Genomic DNA, 19,110 nt, shown 5'->3' with positions numbered 1-19,110 from the left:
CTTAGGCTGCCTCCCTCGCCTTGGACAGCCTCGTCTGTAGGCGGGACTAGTCTCGCGGGAGTGTATCACAGCCATACACCCTCCCACAGCAGTCCGGTGCCAGTCCGCTACACTCATCCACAGGCCCTGTACCAGGCAGCCAGCCACCCACCCACCCACAGGCCCTGTACCAGCCAGCCACCACAGGGTGCCAGCAAGCAAGCCACTCACCCACCACAGGGTACCAGCAAGCCAGCCACCCACCACAGGGTGCCAGCAAGCCCGCCACCCACCCACCACAGGGTGCCAGAAAGCCCGCCACCAACCCACCACAGGGTGCCAGAAAGCCCGCCACCAACCCACCACAGGGTGCCAGCCAGCCATTAGGCATTAACCTCCCTGGCGGTATGATTCTTTCGGATTTTAGGTGCTGAAAGCGGTACCATTATTTTGCATGTAATTCTTAAGAATGAGCAGCCCAAACCAACTACTTACATATGATTTTTTTTTTTTTACTGTGCTTTCTTTATAACATCTCGGGTATGATAAAGTTTGAAACACAAAATCATAATATAATAAACACACAGAGCATCAGGAGGAAGATCCACCGCCGCACACATCGCTGGATCCCGGTGACAAGGTAAGTAACCCCTCTACCAGGATCCAACAATCTTCCTAGCGGTACCCCGAGTGTGGCTCGGAGTTACCGCTTTTGGCACTGAAATTTAACCCCGAGCCACACTCAGGAATACCGCTAGGAAGGTTAAACAAAAATTAACATGTTCAGTACCAGTTGTGTCAAAATTTGTCTTTATTTTTCAAAATTTTAAATGTGCAAAATATCTGCCCATATCGGCCGATACCGATACGTTTTGGGACCAAAATATCGGTATCGGCCCTGAAAAAAACCATATCGGTCTATCCCTAGTGATGCCTGTCACACAAAAGAAGCTGATGGCAGGCATGCAACAAGTTTCCACTGCCTTGTTTTACAACCTTTAATGTGTCAGAAAGGTGGGGTTTTAAAAGCCACATATTAGAGAAATACCTCTATACATAAGTGCAGCACACCACTGAATCATAATGCAACATAAGAGAAAATAAAAATATCTGAAGATTAGAGAATACTCAAAAGTCTATTTCTAGTGGATTTGCAAAACAAGATTTCTCAAGTAATGCAATATATTCTACTGGTGTGAAGCTGTATAAAATATTCTACTTCCGCTAAAAAAAGGAAATACAAAGAGGATGGAAAGTCCCTGAGCTGGCAACATCGCCTCCAAGCTCTGAAATTCAGCTAAAAATTGTATACACCAAGGGGTCCATTTACAAATGTTTTTACATGACTTTCACCCAGGGTTCCTACATTTTCCAAATTAAATCCATTTGTGTGCAATTTGTATGAAAACATTTATAAATTGACTACTATGTGTTTATCAATGTTTCACTATTAAAGTTCACCCAGTGAAAACAAATCCTATAATTTGTCCAAGTAAGATTCAGTGGGATACAGAACATTTTCTGTCAGAAATTAATCCAATGCATTTTGCATTTAATTTGTTAGTTTGACTCTTGCTGGGGGTGAATCTTGATAGTTTAGTAGTAGCCATTTTCACCTTTTTGGCAAATCTTGTCTAAACAGGAATGGGTTTTCATTCATTTACCAACATGCTTTCCATGGTGCTGAAACGGTTGATATAAATAGGTTTAGTGCTAAAAGGGTTGGCGTCATTTTTTTTCTCAAAAAAAAACAAAAAACAAAAAAACACACAAAAACAGAAATGACCAGCCCCACAGACAGGCTGGAATCCCCATAGCAAGGGGGCAAGTCCCTACTAGGATGATACCAGCCCACATGCCCTTTAGCATGAGAAAGATTAGCTGCCCAAAAATATGGCGCTCCTCCTACCAAAGCACTGGTGATCCTATGCTAACAGTTGTCCAGGAAAGAGTGCTGGCAACGGGGAGAAGCGTGTTTCCAACATACCAGCAGGCATCAGCGATATCGAAGATGTCTTGCATGGCACGATCCAGAATTGGCACATCAGAGGAAGGAGGAACACCATCGTCCCTCCTCATTGCTCAAAATCGAGTTTGAGTAGGGTCCTATTTCTCGTCCACTGGCAAGACTGTGTGCACCCAGGGAACTCTGGGGATGAAGTTCCCTATGGAGGTCAATGACCATATTTGGCCCAGTGTTATCACAGGGAGCCCCATCACATTGCTGCCCATATGTGGACTATGGATAATGATGTCAGAGGAACTCCTCCCCCAGAGTGTTCTTGACACCCAAAACCATGCCAGTGAACTGAACTCCTTTAGGGCTCAACAGTGTTTGCAGCAACTCATGTAATCTAGTTATCTCTGCTGCTGACAGCGCAGGACACATTTGAACACCACTGGACCCTGGAAAGGGTTTTTTTTTTATTTTTTTTAAATCAAAGAGAATATTAAAAAAAAAAAAAAAAGTTCAAAGTTTTTAGGAACTTTTGCTTACATGCAGACATCGGTGGACTGGTTAGGGGTCTCCGATGACCATCCACTTGCCCCTCCCCCTGGAACGGAAGGTAGGTGGAATTAGATGACATGCACTCCTGGGCACCAGAGTTATGAAGTGCATGGTGTAGGGCAGCATCATGCTAAAATGTTTTGGGGGAGTGGGCCTTAATGTACAATTCACTACTTTTTCCTGGAGTCCCACAGTAATAAGCTTTAAAAAAAATGTTCCTATTTTATAACAGATTTCTAGACTTCCTTTTCGTAAAAAAAAAAAAAAAAAAAAAGCTACATTTGTATCTGAACACCTAATATAACGAAGAGGAAAAAAAAAAGAAAACTGAAGTACCGAGTGAAGACTGACATCATAGCAATCTATTGAAAAGACTGCAGAGAATGTTACACTGAAAGAGGGAGTGAAACCAAACGTGTCAACAGTTTCTTTATCTGAAAAATGCGACAGGCCAGTCTCAGTTGCTACAAAACCCAGTTTTACAATCACTGCCATATGAAGCTCACCATTTCACTACAAAAAAAGTCACCCAGTGTTAGCCTGATCCAGCAATACTATGACAGCACACAGGGACAGCCCACTATGCATCCAATCAAATATTTGAGGGCATGATAAGTAGAGAACCGTGCCAGGTTTACTTCCATTAGGATTTGTTTTCAAAGATCCATTTACAATTTCAAATTAGAGGTTTGTGGATGAAGAAATGCTATGTAAAATTAGGACAATGTAAGACTTGAAAGTACATTATGATTTGCCTACGCTTGTATTTCTGCCTTCTGCAGCATCATTCCAGGACAGGTCGTGTAACTGGGAGCCATGCTTGAGGGTGTACGGAGCCAGATGGGTAGACTCGCCAAACTGAATTAAGGTCTGCTTTAAGAGCCATGCATTCGTTAAAGCGGTTGTAAAATTCGAAGGTTTTTTTTTTATATCTCAACACATTCTATACATTAGGATAAAAAGCCTCCTGTGTGCAGCAACCCCTCGAATACTTACCTGTGGTCCCTCTCCGTCCAGCGATGTCCACGAGTGTCTCAGCCGTCTGAGATTCTCCCTCCTGATTGGCTGAGACACAGCAGCAGCGCCATTGGATGCTGCTGCTGTCAAAGTCAGCTAGCCAATCCGGAAAGAAAGGGGGCAGGGCTCCGTGTCTGAATGGACACAGGGAGCTGTGACTCGGCTCAGGTACCCCCAAAGCAAGCGGCTTTCTGTGGGGGGGCACTCACCAGTAGGGAGTGGCCAGGAGAGCCGAAGAGGGGAGGATCCGGGCTGCTCTGTGCAAATCTACTGCAAAAAAGAGCAGGCAAGTATAAACAGGTTTGTTATTTCTATATGAAAAAACATGAAAATTTACAATCACTTTAATAGTCCTTTAGAACCAGTCAACCTCCCTACAAGTTACTAGCTATCCAAGGCAATACAAGAGACCTTGTAGTAAGAAACTTCCTGGAAAGAGAAGCTCTAACAGTAAGCAATTAAGAATAATTCTAACCTCCTACCTGCCTGGATGATTGAAAATACTAGAAAAGAACCCTCCATCTATGTCCCCTAGCTTCAGAACTGTAACAATAAAATGGATAATGAAGAGGCTTTTTATTTTTTGTTTGAAAAATGATAAACATTTTTTTTATTCAACTTCAACTATGCAAATGCTTTGGCCAAAGCAGGCGAGCCCTGCCAAAAATTATGGTTCCATTTTTGGCTCAGCGTTCTAGCGTGAACACCCATAAGTAAACTGTACCAACCTCTGCTTATACGTTGCTTCTCTCCAGAGAGGATTCCAGGTGAATCGATGATGCTGATGCTCTGGAGAACCTGATTGGGCAACTGTGAACACATAAACCTGCGAGAGACAGCAGAAAAGAAGGTTAATCAGTGTGACAATCTGACCCAACAACTGATACCTAGATTTGAACAAATACAGAGCTGCCAGTACATTTGTGGCCAAGGATTTTCATTTGGTATAAATGTAACCTAAGCAATCTGTCAATGCACTCCACCATGCACACAGAAGCAGATTAGAGCTTTCCACATGTGTAAAGTGGAAACATATAGCCATCATGTTGCAGTTTAGTGGGGCCTCTACTCTTGGAGAAGGGGTTAGAGGCACAGCTTTTCTCCAAACCCAACATTATTATAAAGAAAGTGTGGGAGAAAGCAAAACTGCAAAAGGTTACAGGATACACTAGCTACAGCCCAATATGGAACAATCACACCTACCCCGAAATGTTCAAGCTACAACTAGCGCTAGATGGCACGCTGTAGGGGGGGAGGGGGATGACACATGTCAAACATATTTTTGAAAATGGTACTCTATCATCATTTGCTCAATTACAATATAAATTTGGCATCTCTCCGAATATGTGGTTCTACCATGTACAACTGAAACATGGGGTTAAAGTTCAGAGGTCTATGGCATTGGAACTTTCACCCACCTGTGTCTTTCACCTTATTCAGCTCCACCAAGGGATTTATATCCAATTGTTATGCTATACTTCTGGGAGCATATCTGGAAAAAAGTTTCCTAGCCCAGCCTATGATAAGTGGGAGCAGAACATTGGTGACATACCAGGTGATCAATGGGAGGACGTTCTAGAATCTGTCCACCATGTTCAATAAAAGGCCCCAAGAGACTATTCCAGCTAAATATTCCACTATGGGCTCACCATACCCCGCTTAAGTTTCATGCAATGGTACTACACCAAAACCCTATATGTGCTAGATGCGGCAGAGACACAGGGGACCTAATACACTTGCTCTGAAGGTGCCCGAAGCTTCAAAGTTACTGGAGCACTTTAGTCACAATGGTAAACACTGCACCTGCAGGTCTCAATTCCAGTGGAGCTCAAGGACTGTAGATTGGGTATACTTGACACTGTTACACAGATTGAATTTGTGAGAGGCGGCAGCAAGACAACCTTCCACACTTTCTGCCATTACACATTGAAGAGATGCCTAAAAATAAAGCAAACCCCCCCCCCCCCCTCCCATCAACACAGTCAGTGTTGATGGGTGAATCCCTCCTGTCGAGCCATTGTCTTCTCCCAGCGAGGCACACTTGCAATAATCACATGAAAATCCGGCAGGCTGGTTGCACCCAAATGGATCAATCAACTTGGGTACATTCAGCCTGCCCATACATGATTCGAACAGTCTATGGCTGGTTATTACCTGATTAAGAGGATCAGTCGCCTCAACCTGCTTCCTATGTGGTGGAAGACTAATCACCTGCTCACCATACACCAGTTCATTGAAGGCCGCACCAACTTCACCACATAGAAGCTTCAGGCAGTATCAGATGCTGGTAGATTTACACTGACTTACTCGTTTCTGCTCCACCTTAGTCAATCACTCTACATCTGCTCTGCCAGTGCAAAACAGTTATCGGGTCAAGTAATATTAGAATCCACTCACCTACCCAGGACAGTGCTCCAGTGATGACAAGGGAGCTCACAGCCTCCATGTCAAAGCCAATACAGCTTGGTTTGGAGGTTGCTGTTGCTGAGCTCTATTAGGTAATGCTGGCACAGTTTCTTAAAAATGTTGATTCAATCATCCAGAACATGCATGAGGAGGAGGAGACAACTATTTTCCAACTCAGGGTTTTTCAACTGAGGTGCCGCAGACACATTTCGGTCTGAGCACTACTCTGTGATAACTCCCGTGGAGTGCGACTATGCCTGGAGAGAGTGAGTGCACACTCCTTTCTCCTCCTCTCTGCAGCTATGTGTACTATTGCTGGCAAAGCAGAAAGCTGTGTGGGCCACCTGTACGCGTCCTACCAACCGATGAGGTCATCGATTGTTAAGTACATGTCGAGTAGCACTACAGCTTTCTGCTCTTCCGGCAATAGTACATAATCACATAGCTGCAGGGAAAAGGAAAGAGCCGGGCAGGCTGTGCTCTCTCCTCTTAGAGTCGCACTGCACTGGAGTCATCACACACAGCCCACACACTGCACTGGAGTCATTACACACAGCCCACACACTGCACTGGAGTCATTACACACAGCCCATACACTGCACAGGAGTTAAGCACAGTCCACATTTGTGGTTGGAGAGGGGAAGGATGATTTGAGAGGGTTGGGATAGGAGAGGTTATTGGAGTGGGGTCTATGCTAGAAGTGGGGATTTGGGAACGGGGGGGGGGGGGGGGTGGTATCTTGTGCTAGTAGGAGGATTTTTTTTTTTTTTTCGGGGTGGGGGTTCAAGTCATAACCTACGGTACTAAGATCATTTAAATGTGCCTCACAGACTATATTTATTCACACTAGGTGCAGTGAGGCAACAAATGCAAAAAAAATAAAAAAATTGCACGGTTTTCTGTATTGCACAAAAATGTGCTGCCTTTTGCAGTCACGTGTGGGAGCCATTATTTGCCAAGCATCTAGCAAATGAGTGTACATGAGCGACGAGCGCGAATACGCCACAAAAAGTGCATTCTCAAAACGCAACTCCAGGTGTGAAGGACCCCTTCGACTGGTGTGCCCCGGGATTGTGCACAGTTCTGAAAGGGTGCCTTGACTGAAAGGTTAAAAAACACTGCTCTAACTTTCCTGATCTGTACACTTAGTATGTGAAGAAACAAGCAGAGCGCCTCTGAGCGCAGTATTCATTTATTCCAGGGAAGCACACAATAATATTAATATAAACCAGTTTCATCTACTTGGCTACAACCACCATTACATCTCCGGACACTGGGACCTACAGCCATCCCCGCAGACCACCAGACTAATACAGAGCCTATGATCTTTTACCCCATGTGAGTTAATATTATTGTGTGCTTCCCTGGAATAAAATGAATACTGCACTCAGAGGTGCTCTGCTCGTTTCTTCATATGCTTTCTCCCATAGAGCCGACTTCCCTGTGCTGTGGAGCCTGCCCTTACTGCAGTCTAATATCCAATTCCTACTGGCACACTGTCTCTTCCCTGGGACATTTACCGTACTACTATGGACTTGAATATCTCCCATGGTTCCCCTTGTATATGGATTGTTTTTTTTTATACATTATATAACTTATATCAAACTTTTTTTAATTCATGATTCATTTTATTGTCGGACCATTGTTTACATATTGGTTACATCCGACCCCCTACAGAGATGCCCCAGAGCGCTTGCTTTTTTCCCCCCACTATATGTACACTTGGTATGGGTCAGTTACTCAAAGTACTGAAATCAGCGGGTCAGCATAACAGTCAACTAGTATTTTCAGGTGGGAGGGCAGCAATGATGACCGACATGTTTCTCCAATGGCACGTTCACTTTAAGAATCTAGGGAATGCATAAACCACTTCTAGACAGCCATGTGTCGCAGCTCCACATGACCCCTAGACTCCCCAAGCTTTGTATGAGAATATAGCTATAGGGTTACAACATATAATACAACAGGAGCAGCAAAACCCAAACTAAGATCATAATAACCATCTCTTCCTAATAACATCAGCAAGCTCATTTTTTCTGCTTGATGGGATTTCAAGCCCACAAACAAAATTATCTGGGCAGGTCTGGATTTCTTTGTACTCTTTATTATGCTGAGTTCTCGTGAATCAGCTATAATTATGGACTCCTACAAGAGATGAGCTGAAATGGGTTTTGGACTGGATAAAGTTTGGCAGCCTACAGTATCAGACATTCCTTCAACAGCTACCAATTTTAGAACAGAATGACTTTTATTCCAGTATTCTAGTTCCAACAAATATCTGCAGAAGAAATTGCCTAAAAAAAAAAAAATCTGCCTATGATGCGGCCCCTGCACTGTGTCAAAATATGCAGTATTTCTCCCATGCTTAAAGTGGAGTTCCACCCATTTTTGGAACTTTAGATCTATGTAATCCCCTTTAAAACGGCTTTTACCAATGGAAACTTTTTTTTTTTTTTTTTGCTAGTAAATACCTTAATTTTGGCATTATTGCTCCTCTCCTCACTTCCTGGTCCGATCGGCGATGACGTCATTCAGCGATCCGCAGTGTCTGCTGGGATGTATTCTATTCCAGAAATCTCGCAGTAGCTGTATCTGTACTGAGCCGTGCCTGCCCCGCCTCCGCCCCGCCTCCGCCTCGCCTCCTCTAATTGAGTTGCATTGTATGAATGTATTAAGGCTGTTCTCTGCCCCGCCTCTGCCCCGCCTCCTCTCATTGATTTGTAAGAGGAGGCGGGGCGGAGGCGGGGCGGAGGCGGGGCAGAGAACGGCCTTAATACATTCATACAATGCAACTCAATTAGAGGAGGCGAGGCGGAGGCGGGGCGGAGGCGGGGCAGGCACGGCTCAGTACAGATACAGCTACTGCGAGATTTCTGGAATAGAATACATCCCAGCAGACACTGCGGATCGCTGAATGACGTCATCGCCGATCGGACCAGGAAGTGACATTGCTCCACTATTTTTCACCGCAGCATTGGGGGAATTGTTGATCCTCTGCCCATCTTGACTTCTGAGAGACACTGCCACACCGAGAGGCTCTTTTTATACCCAATCATGTTGCCAATTGACCTAATAAGTTGCAAATTGGTCCTCCAGCTATTCCTTATATGTACATTTAACTTTTCCAGGCTCTTATTGCTACCTGTCCCAACTTTGTTGGAATGTGTAGTTCTCATGAAATCCAAAATGAGCCAATATTTGGCATGACATTTCAAAATGTCTCACTTTCAACATTTGATATGTTATCTATATTATATTGTAAATAAAATAGAAGTTTGAGATTTGTAAATTATTCCATTCCTTTTTTACTCACAATTTGTACAGTGTCCCAACTTGGAATTGGGTTTGTAGATACCCAACATGTCACGCTTTAACACCAAACTTTGGTAATTAAAAATCTCTATAGGCGACGCTTTAAAATTTTCACAGGTTACCAGTTTAGAGTTACAGTGGGGGTCTTGGGCTAGAATTGTTGCTCTTGCTCCAACGTTCACGGCGATACTGCACAAGTATGGATTGAATGCCGTTTACATAAGTGGCCGCGACTAACGCATGCATTCGCTTACGCATGCGAGCACGCGGGGACGGGGGCACTTTACTTTTTTTTTTAATGTTTATTTTATTTAAATTTTTTTTACTTTTACACTTTCCCTTTAATTTTGATCACTTTTATTCCCATTACAAGGAATGTAAACATCCCTTGTAATAGGAATAGCGAATGACAGGTCAGGGAGATCTTGGGTCAATAAGACCTCAGATCTCTCCTACAGGCTAGAAAACCTGAAATAAAAAAAAAAAAAAAAAAACACACATTCTCGGCTATTCAGCCGAGATCAGTGCAGTATTGAAAACTGCCCCGAAGAGGGGAAAAAAACCTTTATGGAGGGTAAGAACGAAAATCCATCTTGTAGCCGGACGACTTTGTGGACCCTCTTGTCCTGTATCAAGGAGGTTTACAGGTCCAGAAACCAGTGAAGACGTCCCCCCCCCCCACCCCACATACAGGTGAGGGCGCCCCTTCCATGTCGGGGGAGCCTTGTCCGCAGGTCTGGAGAAGCCCGCTCTCGGCTTGCCAGACTAGGTTTGTTTGGATCCTCCGGCGGAGGCCCTGAAGGGTTTTGATCCCTTGTCTTGAGACCCTGAGGGACGAAAAACGTATGAGCCAAGAAGGATGGACCACGTCTACGACGGGGCTCCTTGCCCTTACTAGCCTGCAGAAGAAAGCTACTCCCCCCCCCCCCCCCCATGAGACCCTTAATGATGTCATCCAGGGAAGCTCCAAACAGGCTATCCCCTAGGAAGGGGAGATTAGATAAGACCTTCTTAGAAATCATGTCCACAGACCAGCATTTAAACCAAATAACACGCCTAAGGACCACTGTTGAGACAGAACCTCGCAATCAGCAGGAGCTGCATACAAAAGAGGTATCACAGACAAACTGCAGCCCCTGGACCAACTGGTCTGCCAGCTCAGCAAAAAGGTAGGGGGAAGCTGCTCCCCCTCCAGATCCCGGCGTAAAAGTGCTGAACGAACCAGCCACAGTGTACATATGATGGGCCACAGCCTCCGCTTTTCTGTCAGCCAGGTCCTTAAAGGCTGGGGACTCCTCAAGCGGAATCATGATTGCTTTGTTTAACCTAGAAAACAGAGTCCACCACAGGTAGGACAGTTCCCTTTTTAAGCAGGGAGTCCTCACCCTCCCACTGCTTAGCGGCAATTTTGTCAAAGTGGGAAAGGGGAACACCCTTGCCACTCTGGAGGGCTGGGGTGGGTGCCAAAAGGAACATAAGCCTCCCATGCGGCATCAGCCACATCTTCCATTTCTAAAGTTTCACTCACAGGTACAATTAGTGCATCCACCAGCGCCTTTTCATGCACGGCTACAGGAGCAGAAGAATCATCCTCACTATCTGAGAAATCAGGATGCGTGGACACAGACCCAACAGGGTGACTCGCATCCGCCAAATAAGATTCAGGATCTGATGAGACAGATGAAGCAGGTGAAGGCAGGGGGCGCTTTTTGCTAGCTCGTTTCCCCAGGACCAAATCCACCTTGGACACCAAAGACTCCAGAAACGCAGTCAGTTCAGTATGGGATTGTTGGGACCCCGAGGGCCGGGCAGCCTCAGAGGGGATAACGTGAGGCAACGTGCTCCAGGAACTCCATGAGTAAAAAAAGGGGGGCCCACAAAAAAGGTATAAAAACACAATGCTAGGGACACCCCCACTGCGGCTGGCAGCACCACAGTCACCAGGCACAGAACACCCACCGATCCTATAGCAGAGGGGGACTCCACCAGACTCCCCACCAACTGATCAGGCACCGCAGCCCCAGGCTATCTGCTCACACATGCGGCGATCAGAAAGAGAAAGATCTAGGAGTCAGCACCAGGGGATAAAAAGAGGGGCTCCCCACAGCCCATATATGCTTTACACTCATGCCTGCCACTATTAGCCATGAGAAACCACTAGAAAATGGCCTCCAAGGCTACACAAACATGGCCGCTGAGTCTACAGCACATAGGCTGCAACAAAATGGTGGCACCATGCGGCTCCCGGGGGTCAAGGAGGGGTCCCACGAATCCCGAAAATGACACCAGTAGGAAGAGGAGCCCTGGTAGGAGCACCCACTTGCCAGCTCAGCACCCCAGACCGACCTGAACAGATGGTATAGCCACCCCATGAGGACAGTAGGCAAAGTGTTCGCAGGGACCACCAAGAGAAGGGGGATGCTGCATGGGAAATAGGAGGAGAACCCGGGGCTCCAACTGTCCCAGGGAAGGGCCCACGTCCACCCCAAAACCGTCTAGGGGGAGGGGGGAATAGCTACTTACCATACAAGGAACAGGGTGGGCACCGCTCCAGACAGAACCTCCTCTCAATCGAAATGAGGGGCTGTCAGCCAGGAGAAACGCTGCGACTCAGGCCGAGGCCAGGTCATATGCGAGGTGGTTAACTCGCAGGCCAGTCCCCGTCCAGTGGGGCTATGTCGCGGCTGACCTAGTGCGGAGCTGAGGCCCGCGTGTGCTCGCTGGCCAGACTGGGGTGGCCACTGGGTTTTAAAAAAACATCCAGCCCATCGGCCCAGTCCAGCAGTTGATCGTAGATTCTCACAGGAAAAATAGAAAAATCCATTAAAAAAAAAAAAAAAAAGGAAAAAAAATGCCAGCACTAAAAAGATCCCAGCAAGGAACTAGGTCCTTAATCCTGACTAGGAAAAAAAAAAAAAACTGACTGCCTATAGCTGAAAGTGGGAGTATACTCCCTAGGACTGCTCAAAGCTTTTTTTTCTGCCTAGTGTCCTACTCCTGTATGGGGCAGTATAACCCAATGTTTAAGAAGATCGGGAGCGGTGTCAGTCAATGAATGATAGAGAAACCTTTAAGGTCTTAGCACTGTAGTTATTCATGGCAACCACAACAACAATAGTCAATGAAGCTAATCAGCAACACCAACAATAGAGGGTGGGTCATGTAAACTATACCTCATAGAAAGAAAAAAATCCAAAGAGGAAAAGAGCTTATCAATACAGGATCCAAGGGGGTTGCCAAACAAGAAGTTACACTTTTTTGTACAAGTTTCTAAAATGGCCAATTACAGCAAAGCTTGTAGAAAACCATTCAAATGCATTCAACCGATAACATATGTTGAGAGGGTGTAAACAATCATTTTTTAAGCTCTCACTGCTATTACAGAGGACTAGAGGAGTCTGACAAATCAATTCATATATTAATTTTGCTTACAGGTCAGCTTCATTAGATCTCTGTCCTGAACATGCACTGTTGAGGAGATATTTCATGGAGCAGCAGCCGGTGACGTCACCGAAGCTCGCTCTAAAGGAACTGCAAGGCCTGTGCCATAAATCATGACTCCCATGCGCATGCGCAGAATTGACGTCACCATGGCTTGAACAGTCAGACATTTGAAGTCTGCAATCCCAGAAGGAAAACCAGGTGAAGGTGGAAGCCCTGTCAGCAGTGACAGCACACCCCAGGAGGGCTTCATTTCAAAGTAAGCCTCTCATAATGTGCTAGTAGGCGATGCATAATAGCATGAAAAACCTATAGCTGAAATAAATCTTAAAGCCTAATGAAGTGCGGGTAAAGTGTGTTTCAGGTTTCCTGCACTGCGCTCCAAAAAAAAAAATTGCACTGCCTTTGCGATCTGCTGCAGGTGCCAATACATGGCGTACAGTACCCCAAACATAGATCCATGCAATTTGGTGCCGTGCGTTTTTGAAAAGTAGTACATGCACTACTTTTACTGCCTTCCGGTGCAATCTGAAGCTTATTCAACTGAATGGACTGCAAAATCAAACTGCAGGGGAATGCACAGAACGTGAAAAAAGTTCCAGTAAAATTTAGATGTGAAACAGCCCTAACCCTAGTTTGTTTGGACCATGCAAACGGATTCCTTCGCCAATATGTGTGCCAACTGTGAGAACCGTATACAGTATTAGCTATATACAGTATACCAGTACACAGCATTGTGTTCTGAGAGGTATGAGGGCTTCCCATTCTGTTTCCAGAACAAAGTTGAGTCTGGCCGAGCACAGCTCAGCCATTCACAGGAAGCTTTGTATTTTCTGAATGAACACAAGGCTTCCTCGGATTGGCTGAGGTAGAGGGGTGGGCAGATGTCCCGGTCTCTACTTCAGCCAGAGAAAGCCTTGTATTCATTCAGAAAACACAAAGCTTCCTCTAAATGGCGAAGCCGTGCTCTGCAGGACTTGATTTTGTTACTGGACGCAAACAGAAGTCTCCTTCCCACTTCCAGAACACAGTGTTGTATGTTGTATGTAGCTGATGCTACATACAGTGCTGACAGCAAGTGCATCTGTTAGTGAAGGAAACCGTTTGTTTGGAACAGCTTGGTCCAAACAAACCATTTAAAGCCACACTAACTGCCTGGCTACTACAATGTATGGATCACTGAACAGGAACAGTAAGTATATCAGGAAAGTGAAAATAAATCAGTCCTTATTTGCATACTGGCTTCAAGTAACAAAAGTATGATGACCAAGAAACACACAGAATGAGATGTAGTAATGGTGGCCTCCATATTCTCTAGACTGGGTGACAGTTCCCTTACTTTTATGGGCATGCTGGGTGGGGATAAGGAGAGCACAGAATTGAAACACTATAAAAGCTGTGCAATTACAGCTGAGAATGAAGTCTTTGGTCGGGACTTTCCTACACACAGGGTTAGCAGAAGGTGAATTCAATTACAAGCTACAGCCCAGGAATGTGCAAAAACTTGTTCCACTACAACTGATAATGTATCCAAGAATGCAGCCTTTTAAATATAACCTCTGTTATGGGGGAGATGACAGGCTACACTCTAAAACTGATGTTAGCCTATGTGTCAATGCACATATAGGCGTTTACAGGGGTTTAAAGGCAGGGGCATTCAATTTCAGGAGGCAGAAAAAAAAATAAAAAAAAATAAAAAACACACCAAAATGCACGTAAAACACACCTAAGCTCTAGGCGCATATAACACTTGAGTATTTATTGATTTCAATGGCCAGAATATTCTGGCCAATTAAACAAGTAAATAACCAAGCGCTTGAAGCACCCGAATGCATTTGCAAAAACATGGCTTAGCCCATGTTCACATTGGTCCAATGTGACATGTCAAATCGGAGGTAATTGCCGGCAATGGCACTGTCCGAATTGGTGTGACGCCGACTTTGCAGCGCCGCACTGATTCCCAAAAGTAGTTTCTGCACTATTTCTGGTGACTTTGGGGGGCGATTTCAATAGACCTCTGTGCAGGAACCCGCACAGATGTCTGAAATCGCCCCCGAAGTCGGACAGAAATTCCGGCTTGAAAACCTGCGAGTTCACCTGAACTCGCACAATTTCAAACCCGCATTCAATGTGAACCTAGGCTTAGGCACATTTTAGAAGCCGCTTTTCTCTTGCCAGGAGAAAATGGTTTAGAAAAGCCCCAGTGTGCATGAGGCCCTAATAAAGCAATGTATTTAATACATTAAATGTATTTCTAAATGCAAGCAGCTTACATATCAGAATTTGACCTGGGATCTGCCTTTTGCAATCTCTATACAGCAGATTTCAGACTGGGAGAGGGAGGGGAAGCACTGGAAGCCATTAGCTGTGTTGCAATGCTCAAGTCATGTGGGACATAGAACAAGGATAAGACTGACGGGATGACAAAAAGATTTGCATGTCATTTTGCTGCTACTCAAGACCTACAGGTCTCGTCTCAGGGAAAAGACCTGTATGGGTTACTTAACACGGAACATCAATCAGCCTCCTAGGTAGCTTCACCCTCCACCTCTGGCACCACCATTATGGTACATATGCAGAGACACCCATGGGTTCTGCCCAGCCTTCAGGTCCTGGCAGAGCCGGTCAGCACATCAGCGCATATGAAGGGAATTTTCTATGCATGCAGAAAGACAGGGAAGGTTTCAGACTTTCCTAGTAGTGAGAATCCCTGCGCATGCACAGATGGCTGGGGACTGTGGCGCATGCACAGGTGGCTGGGGACTGTGGCGCATGCACAGGTGGCTGGGGACTGTGGCGCATGCACACAAATGTGCCGCAGCTCTCTCTCTCTCTCTCTCTGCCCTGCAGGACATCTGAGCAGGAAGAACGTGTCGCCCAGGATAGAAGAGTGTAAGTGACGTTTTTAGCAGCACAAAAAAAATAAATAAAAACAATGGCCATTGGTAAGAGGAGGGGGAGGCAGGGCATAACATGAAAGTTAGGGTGAAGGTCTGCTTAAACTGGCACAGAGAAAAAAAAAAAAAAACCTCTGCCCTGTCAAACAGGGCAGTGCTGTATTAATCTACAAGCTGGATGGTCAGAAATACAAATCCTTTGGCAACTAAAACCGCTGCCATGTATGCATTTCATCTGCATATTTAGCAATTTGCCTGATTTACAGCTACAAAAAAAAAAAAGGAAGGGGGGGAGGGGGTAGGTTGTGTCACTTGAACTTCTGTTCATATTTTGCAATTTTCCCATGTACCTCTGCTCAAGCAGATGACAAATCTTCCCCCCTAGAAATAATCAGTGAGTGAGAAGTTCTAAGGAAAACGAAACCCAATAATTCAGCAGTCAGCAAATATGCACTTACAATAGAAAATCTGAAAGCTTTTTACAAGGGTAGAATATTTTTTTATACATTATACATCAACAAGCTACCTTATTAGATAAGAGTGGCAGATTATACACACACTATATATATATATATATATATATATATATATATATATATATATATATATATATACATACATACATACACACACACACACACACAGCACTAGAAAGCAGCTACATAAACAATTAGCTGGATGTCCATAGCAAAGCATGTGATCAAGTAACAAACACGAGCTCATATCAGTCTATGCACATAAGACAGTCCCTATATCACTGTAGTAACCGCTGGCGTGACTCATGTAAGCACATGATGGACACACCTTTACCAGCACTAACAAAATTAGATAGAAGGAAGCAAGGAATGTCATCAGCATTACTAAATTCAATTTGTTTGATTGCTAAATATAAACCCCTCCCACAGTCTTGGAACACTGCAAATGAATGAAATATTGACAACTAGACCATAGTCATTTAATACAATGAAAGTTAAATTCTCCAAGGTCAGTCTGCAAAGCCAACATATTTTAATGTAACATCCTCTAACTGAAGGGGTTAAGCAATGCAACAGATATTGGAAGGGTGATTACTGCAGAACTCACACAAAATAAACCACGGTAGGAAAATAAAATGTTTCCAGTGTGGCTTCCACTGTCATCTACACAGTTGGATAATGAGTAAAGCAATAGACAATTTTCTCAGACTGCCGCCAAGCAGCTGTTTGGTCAGCAGAAAAGAGCGCTGGAGCGCTTCCTGGTGCTGACATTTCTAGAGTAAAGCAGATCCACACTTTAAAAAAAATGTAACAAACCAGTCTGATAGAGGTCCTAAAATGTGATCCCTGCCATTTCTCAGCTGACCACAAGTAGAAGGGTCTTCCTGTTTATTAAGGCTAGATATACACTTCCTGCTCCTCCCTTTCCTTCAGCCCCCTCCAACTCGAAAGCTAGCCTAAAGCCAGTTATAGATGGATCGTTATCCTACCAGGAACCTTCCGATTTTTGATCCATCTATGGACAGGCTGGTTGTACTTATGTTGAGCACTTATGAGTACTTATGATTTTAGTACAACCAGCCTGTTGGGATTTTTTACCTGATCGCTGCCGGTGGCTAAGGCTGCCAGCAGTGATCATTATATTCTGCCAGTGGGGAAGGCTCCCTGAGCTCCCCCCGCTAACAGTACACAATACCATTGTGAGAGGGATTCCCCCATCAACACTGACTGTGTTATTGGGGGAATGGAGGAAAGAAATTGCATAATATATTGCCTGCCTTAAAATCACACTAACAAATTGGTAAACACACACACACACCTCAAAAAAAATTAGAATATCATCAAAAAGTTAACTTATTTCAGTAATCAAAAAGTGAAACTCATATGTTATATAGATGTGTTACACGCAGAGTGATATATTGCAAGCATCTCTTTTTAAAATTTTGATTATAATGGCCTACAGCTAGTGAAAACCCAAATTCAAATCTCAGAAAAATTTGATTAGTACAGAAGACCAATTAAAAACAAAAATCCTTTTCTCCGAGGTTCACTGACAGACACAGCGCCATGTCTTCTTAGATGTCCTAAAGCAGTGTCTATATGAGGGGTGGGAAAAACAGTAATACATATTTCCAACCAGGTAAACAGGAGCTCAACCAGGAACAACTGGAGCTCACCACCAGAAAAAAAAAATACAAGGAGGCAGAAGCCTCTGCAAACCGCAACCTGCAAAATTTTGCGGCCGAACACTGCATCCGAAGATGCAAGTACATCCACCCTATAAAAAAAAAAAAACACTGATGCCGGATTACGGAAGGCACAGGAGGCACTAAGCGCCCTCGTAGAATGAGCCTTGACAGGAAAAGGAGGAACCTGACCCTTAATGGAATAGGCTTGCATCACCGTCTGCCTGATCCATCTGGAAAGGGTCGCAGTTGATACGGCCTGCCCCTTACAAGGTCCATCCTTAAAGCGGAGTTCCGGCCTCGGGGGTCAAATTTAGATAAAAATACCCCCGGGACAGTCAGGGCTAGTATATTCCACAATGGATAGCCTCTGAACTGTCCCGGGTCGCACTTACCTATAAGAAGAAATACTTACCTTGAAAAGTTCTTCTCCAGCGCTGCCATCTCAGGTGTGGGCAGCTGAAGCCAGCGCGTCCTCTTCTGCAGCCTCTTCGGTGACGTCGGAGTCCCACAATGCACTGCATCGGCCCCGCTCGTCACTTCCGGTGCAGGCGCAGCATCCCTGCACAGCTTCTGGGCAAAAATAAATTGGGAGCATCCATTTCTTTTTCAGGTAGCCCTCAGCAAGCAGATGGCCCAAAATCGATTTTTTCGATTTTGAGGCCGGAACTCCGCTTTAACAAACAAAGAATCAGATTTCCAAATCTAATCAATCACTGCCCGGTACACCCGAACAGCCTGAACTACATCCAGGGAGTGTAGAGCAATTTCTTTAAGGTGTTTTGGCTTAGGACATAAGACGTCAACACAATATCTTCATTCAAATGAAACCCCAAGACAATCTTAGGAAGGAACGCCTCACAGGGTCGTAACACCCCTTTGTCCCTGTGAACCACCAGGTAAGGCAACCGACAGGACAATGCAGCCAACTCAGACCCTACACACAGAAGTAATAGCGACCAAAAAGGCCACCTTGTGCAAAAGCGTGAGCAGAGGAAGTTCACAAATATTTTCAAAAGGAGGCTTTTGAAGTATCGACAGTACAAAATGGAGATCCCACGGAGGTACCAGGGATCACACCGGAGGAGCCAGATGGCAAACCCCCTGCACAAATGTGTGAACCAAGGACTTCACCGCCAACGGCCTTTGGAAAAATATGGCTGTGACGGACGCAGGTATTAGATCCCTGCCCTTTTCACTAACTCGTAACAAAGGACCAGCCAAGCTCACACCCTGCTGTCACTTATGTAACAATGCCACTCTCAACTGAACCCTGCACAAAGATTTTCCAGCTTGCGAGACCACAATCTAGGTGCCAGCAGGCTGAGAGCGATTGTCACTGGGCTAATTAAGCAATTAACCCTCTCAATGCCACCACCTGTTTGTTC

General features: G+C 45.0%; 1 protein-coding gene across 1 annotated transcript in view; it reads right to left on the bottom strand.

Moving 5' to 3' along the window:
• Positions 1 to 19,110, bottom strand: part of EHD4 (EH domain containing 4) — an 88,355-nt gene that overhangs the window by 40,720 nt on the left and 28,525 nt on the right. The window contains exon 3 of the mRNA XM_082242780.1: positions 4,234 to 4,331. Coding sequence (XP_082098906.1) covers positions 4,234 to 4,331 — 98 coding nt within the window. The remainder of the gene's footprint in view (positions 1 to 4,233; positions 4,332 to 19,110) is intronic.

Source organism: Pelophylax lessonae, assembly GCF_965119305.1.
Source record: "Pelophylax lessonae genome assembly, chromosome: 13".
In the NCBI taxonomy this organism is placed as follows: Eukaryota; Metazoa; Chordata; class Amphibia; order Anura; family Ranidae; genus Pelophylax; species Pelophylax lessonae.
This window is presented reverse-complemented; position numbering and strand designations above follow the sequence as displayed.